Source organism: Salvelinus sp. IW2-2015, linkage group LG22, assembly GCF_002910315.2.
Source record: "Salvelinus sp. IW2-2015 linkage group LG22, ASM291031v2, whole genome shotgun sequence".
Classification (NCBI taxonomy): Eukaryota; Metazoa; Chordata; class Actinopteri; order Salmoniformes; family Salmonidae; genus Salvelinus; species Salvelinus sp. IW2-2015.
The window spans coordinates 16259311-16265282 of record NC_036862.1 but is presented as its reverse complement, the minus strand read 5'-3'; the positions used below and the strand labels follow the sequence as shown (position 1 = coordinate 16265282).

The window sequence follows — 5972 nt, the reverse complement described above, 5'->3', positions numbered from 1 at the left end:
TATAAAATGACGCAAGATCGCATAAAAAAGAAATTTACACCAACTCCTAATTTTCTGCTCAAAAAGAAAAGGATATGATTGATCAAACAGACTATAATAACTACAGCAATGCTAGTTGAATTATGTTCATTGATTCTTCTATCTGTGGTTCCCTGGAGGATGAGTTCCGAACTGCTCCTCAACTCAGCCCTCGGCAACACTGAGCAATTGGTCAGCAAAACAGGCGTGATGTAGCCGCTTCCCTTCTGGTAGCCAATCAGACTTCTGTATTGCTGAGGGGGGTAGTTTAGAATGTGACCCTGGGTGACCTTATTGAAATTAACCCTGACACTCTTCTATAAATGAACCACGATTCCAAGCTGCTCACAATTGATCCAAGTCAGGTAGATAGTCCCTCACTCCGGCCTTGACTGTTTGTCACTGGCTTTGATTTGCACCAATATACAGTAATGATCCTTGTCACCTGTCAGTGGGTCATAGCAGCAGACATGCCAGAACATCATTACCAGTTGCTGCAGTGGGCTCTTCTAGTTTAGATCTCTCAACCATGTTTCTAGTTTCTCAGCTCAGACTGTGTTGTTGGTGTCGCTGAATGTTCCTCAACCTTCCTTGTTTTCTGAAAGTCTGTCTGGCCTTTGTAAATGGCTCAAAGATTCATCAACAGTGGATGATGTTCTCATTACAGAGTGTGCTTGTTTGTCACTGTTACACCTCTGACCATATCCGCCAGCCTGCCTACATTGGACTGCCTGCCCAACACAATAACAAACCTTCAGTTGTTTTCAAACTCCAACATTTTCCACCTTATTCCTTTTGGCAAAAAGATTTATTGCACACGTATGGCAGTAGTACATAGTAATCCATGACACTACAATGACTTCAGTTTTCCCGTTGCAAGGAATCATGGGAGATTTTAGTTGCAACAGGTGGCCACAAATGTCTTAAAATGTGAAAGCTGTGATTTTGTGCAATTTTTGGGCATCTTTGCCCAAAATAGGACCTCTCTTGCCCAACAATTCCCATATATATTGCTTAAAGCTTAGGACCATGCTTCAACAGTAGGAAGTAGTAGTGCGTTTGAAGCAGTCGCTGTTATCGATTAAACGGGGTGCAAATATGGAAATGACTGACCTGCAGTCCTGCATGTCTCATAGGAAAATTGTGTTGAAGCAAAAATAAATTCTCCTTTCAAACTCTGACATTTTGGATGAAGTTTATTTTTGTTCTCACTGTGGTTGACGTGGTCTCAGTAGATTACAGGTTGGTCATATGTGTAATGGATGGTTTGGAATTCCCATTGTTAGAGCCTCTCCTGTCCATGATATATGAGACAACAGACACATTGTCACGTTCATATAAAGTGGCATTGTTTACGTCGTTACCTAGCAACCCACTACCACTACTTTTAAAACTACTAGTCTTAGCACCTATAAGTCATTATGACCACCTGCCTTCGCCTCGTGGCTATGACCACATCACAGCCATGATAAAAATGTCATAACACATGGCCTCTCGTTTTATTGCTTAATTGTACCATGCTTTTAGGGCATTTACGGGGCTGCGCTCACTGAGTTTATGTGTGTGTGTGTGTGTGTGTGTGTGTGTGTGCGTGCGTGCGTGCACCGTGTGTGCACATGCAGCAAGAATGTGTACGTGCGAGGGTCTGTGTGTGTGTTTCGAGACCATACATCAGACAATGGGGTTGATTGTTAACTGGGGCTTGTTTTATTTGCTCAATACATTTTTACAACCAAAAAAACGGATTTAAGATTTGGTGCATAAACATAGCGATGGCCCATGGCACCAGACTATGTGATGGTACTTTGTCCCCAAGATGTTACAGAAAGAACGGGACAGATGGTAAAAAGTGACTGAGGAAGGAGAAAAATAAATGATGAAGAGAAAGATTGAAGGAAGGAAAAAAAGAGTTGGATCAGAGTGGAGTGTCTTTAGGAAAAGTCCAGGGAGGCAGTCTCCTGCCCGCGTGACGACAAGGCTACTCATTTTTATAATACAAAAAACTCAGAAGCACAAGTGCCGCTTTACTTCTGGGCGGGGATCATGCCGTCGATGGCCTCTCCCTTCTCCAGCTTCTTCTCCATCTCCACCATGAGCTTGACACCATCCACCACCATCTGCACCTGCTGCACCTCTGAGGAGCCCAGACGATCAGCGTTGGAGATGTCGAAGATTCCACCCACGGAGGCCGTGTCCACACCACCTGCAGGCAAAGAGGTCAAAGGTGAGTCTTCATAATCCTTAACACTGGTGTTCCATGATGTACATGTCAGGTTAAATATGGCTTTACAAGTCACCTCAAAAATGCATATGTAATGGCAGTGTAATAACATGTTATGGACTATTGCTAGGTATAGTATGACTTCATGCGTTAAGACTGTAAAGAGAGTTTGAGAGAAGCTCGTACCTGTGCCGCGCTTCTGCAGACGCAGCCTGGTCAGGATCTCCTCAAACTTGGCGTGTGTGCTCAGCTTGGGCAGCTTGACGTGCACTCCACCGCGCAGGCCAGTTCCCAGGTTGGAGGGGCAGGTCAGCACGTAGCCGAGATGCTCGTTCCACATGAAGCCGTGGTTGTGCTTCTTGAAGACCGCCTCAATCTGCACAAGGGAGAGAAGGACAGGAGACGAGAATGTTCCAGTGAGTGCGTTTTCAGGTGAGAATAGCCAACCGAAAGGGATGTGTGTTCGACTATTGACTATAAGAAAAGCGACAAGCGATAAAGAACAATCTAGGTATTGACAGTGTGGCAGTCCTGTAGGCTCTGTGGCAAGCGTACCTTCTGCAGACCAACGCAGAAACGTCTGAAGACCTCCTTCATGTTGCCTCCCTTCTCCATGGAGATGACACGCAGGTGATCCTCCTCGTTCACCCAGACCAAGAAGCTCTTGGCATCGTTGTGCCTTCAGAAAGGAGGGAGTACGTATTACATRACTGTGGGACATACTGTACATTCATTATCTGGTTTAACCAATGGTATCGTTTTGGTTTCGAGTATTGGTATGGGCCTGTGTCCTGGGCACTCACCAGATTCCTCTTGCGTCGGGCCAGTCACGGGCCATACCAGCGGACAGCAGCAGGGGGGAGACGGGCTTGTCAAACAAGAAGTGGTCGGCGATCAGCTGATCCTGCTCGGCATCGGTCATGGCATTCAGGGGGTAGTACTTTCCCTTGAACTCACCATCCAGTGTGGCCAGGGCTGAGGGGAGAGAGACATAAACATGAGATTGACATGGCAGCACAGCTGACCATGATTTTATAGTGCTGATTTTACTGAGGGCTCAGACACTCACCCTCGATGGACAGTTTCTCAACCATTCTGCGCTCGCCACGGCTGTTGTGGGGGGGCAGGGTGTATCCCTTGATGCTGCGTCCGGTACGCACACGGCTGGACAGGACGTAGGCGGGGTCAAGATCATCACCTCCCTGTAAACGGGGAAATTAATTATGTCGCTCTACACATGGAACTCATTCAAATGCTGTCTAGTCACCACGGTCCACTGTAGCCTTATATATTAGCTAAGAAATCAAGCTTGCAAAAGGAGCAACTCCAATGTAAAAATGTGATTGCCATGACCACTTTCTTCACTCACCTTCAGGTTCTCGAAGTTCAGGTCGGTCTTGTGCTTGTCGGTGGGCTTGTAGCCTCCGTGACGGTCGGAGATGATGGGGTCGAACATATCCTTAAAGACTTCATAGCACTCTTCATCACCAGCAACGCAGCCGACGGTCATGATRAAGGGGTGTCCTGCAGACAGAAAGAGAATAAGTGAGAACTATTGCCACAGGAAAACTACATGTAACAGGCCCCCAACAAAGTGCACTACCAACAGTCTAATTTTTCATGCTAATAGTGTATTAGTTAATAGCACTAAGAATGTTTTGCTTTCAGGTGCCCTTATCAGCCACCAATCAGAGCAGATCAGGACATGCATATCCTGTGACCTCTCAGGGCCCTGACGAGTTTTCCTGTGTGTGTGCTTCCAAGTCTTACCAGGGTTGTCCACACCGGTCTGGGTGCAGTCGTCCAGGGTGAAACCGGAGGGGGTAGACTTGCTCCTCAGCTTTTTGTACATGTCCTTGGTCAGCACCTTGGCCATGTGGTTGTTGTGCAGGGAGAGGTCTGGGAACTCCTCTACATCAGAGAATTTCATCTTGTAGTCATTGTGGCAGTTCTTCGTCATGATTGCGGCTCTCTTTAGTCCTGCAAAAAGGAGAGGGGGAAGAAGTGTGAATCTATGTAGGATGATCTGGCAGACGAAAGCCCTCCCAAATAAATATTCAAGAATGGTGAAAGAACAATATCTGGGTCCCTAACAACAAAATTGTGCCACAATTTATAAAAGAGAGCATGATGGGTTTTCAGAAAAAAATCACAAGGAACTGTCCTAGCAATGGCCTAACAATACAACCAATACCACTAAATATACCATATTTTGTGATTTGTAGTACTGAGTCTCCTAGTGTCTTATCTATCAGTCTCCTGACCCCTCCAGCCACCGCCTCATGTTTCCACGGAGAGTGACGGGTGTGATCTACGTGCTTTTATGCACTTAGCAGCAGAAGGTATTTTTAGACCAGGCCATCCACACTACACCCTCTTGCTGTGGCTATACTCTGACACTGGCATGCAAGCCACATTTCCATTCCTTCAAGGGAAACACCACCACTGGAGCCTAGTCTGGCTACCACCCCAGTAGGCGGTTCCAGAGTTGACTTGATTCATTCTCCGGTCATTAGCGCAACTGACCTTCAAATCAGAATGAATAGGATCTCAGATTAACATCTCAACTACAAACATGTTGAATAATTGCGGACATGATAGAAATTCAATACTTCACTTTGCATGTTTTTTCAGCAAAATATCTAAAATGACTCAGTGTCATCTATAGATCACCACTGGTAACAAATCAACCAGCCACTGTCCTGTGACTATCCCTCCTGTGACTATCCCTCCTGTGACTATCCCTCCTCTACTAACAGCCGTTAGTGATCATGGCTGTTTTCAAACTAGTGGTCTCTTTTACCGACAAAACTTTTAACAAAGTTACAGTTTGCACTCAAGAGGATGACGAGTATAAACGCATAAGCAGTAGTTTAAAGAAGAAAAAACAGTAGATCTTCCATTTTAGGAAATGCTGCAAGAAACTGAAGAGGAGTCCAATGCAAAAAAACAAGAAGAACCGATTTCAGGATTCCAAATGGTGCAGCAACGGAGAGGTTTCAATTGCCTAAAGTGTTTTTTTTAATTCCTCTTTTCTTTTTGTGCTCTTTTTCAGGAATTCTCCTAATTTCTACTTAAAAGCTTTTTCCAGAAGCTCGCTGCCTAGTAGGTTTTACCTGCACAGGAGAAAAGAAGGAGGTAACGTTCCCGGGATCCACCAAAGCCAATATAGGAGTTACCCAACTTTGACAGGTGTTAGACCCTAGTTTATATACCCAGACCTTTGCACCCATTGGCTGGTTTGTCTCTGAATTCTCTCACTCGATTGGACAGCCACAACCCCTGATGCCCAGTTTAGTTTCTAAAAGGCATGAACTTACATCACAACACCCGATACGGTACAACAGCTGTGCCTACCCCCTGAACGCAACGTCCCCCTCCTCCTCTGATTAGCTAGTTGAGGTGGGGGGTTGAAGGAGACAGTTGAAGAAAAGCGACAGTTGTAAAAAGACACTTTCTCCATGGACACTGTTATAAGTGTTCACACTGAGAGATTGAGGGATCCTGGGGGAACAAATAACTACTATGTCTAAAAGCGTCAGCTAAATGGCATATATTATATTACTAGTTGTGGGATTTCATGGGAGTTCTCCCCTAAGGTCATTGGAGCTCCCTCTCATTCATCTATAGTGTGTTTGGTGCGTATTACCACCCCCATGGTCCTAATTTGAATCAGTCAAAAAAAGTAATATGATTTTGCATAAGAATATGGTTATGGTCCCTTGAGAGAGAT

At 45.3% G+C, this 5972-nt stretch overlaps 1 protein-coding gene across 1 annotated transcript; it reads right to left on the bottom strand.

The window, feature by feature from the left end:
* Window positions 1–1702: 1702 nt before the first annotated feature.
* On the bottom strand, window positions 1703–5464 carry ckmb (creatine kinase, muscle b). Its single transcript, XM_023966790.2, has 8 exons — window positions 5356–5464; window positions 4010–4219; window positions 3609–3763; window positions 3309–3441; window positions 3043–3214; window positions 2795–2918; window positions 2426–2615; window positions 1703–2221 (listed from the first exon to the last, which is right to left on the bottom strand). Exons 2-8 carry the CDS (start codon window positions 4197–4199, stop codon window positions 2043–2045), a joined length of 1143 nt encoding a protein of 380 aa, XP_023822558.1. The 5' UTR covers window positions 4200–4219; window positions 5356–5464; the 3' UTR covers window positions 1703–2042.
* Between the last annotated feature and the right edge of the window lie 508 nt (window positions 5465–5972).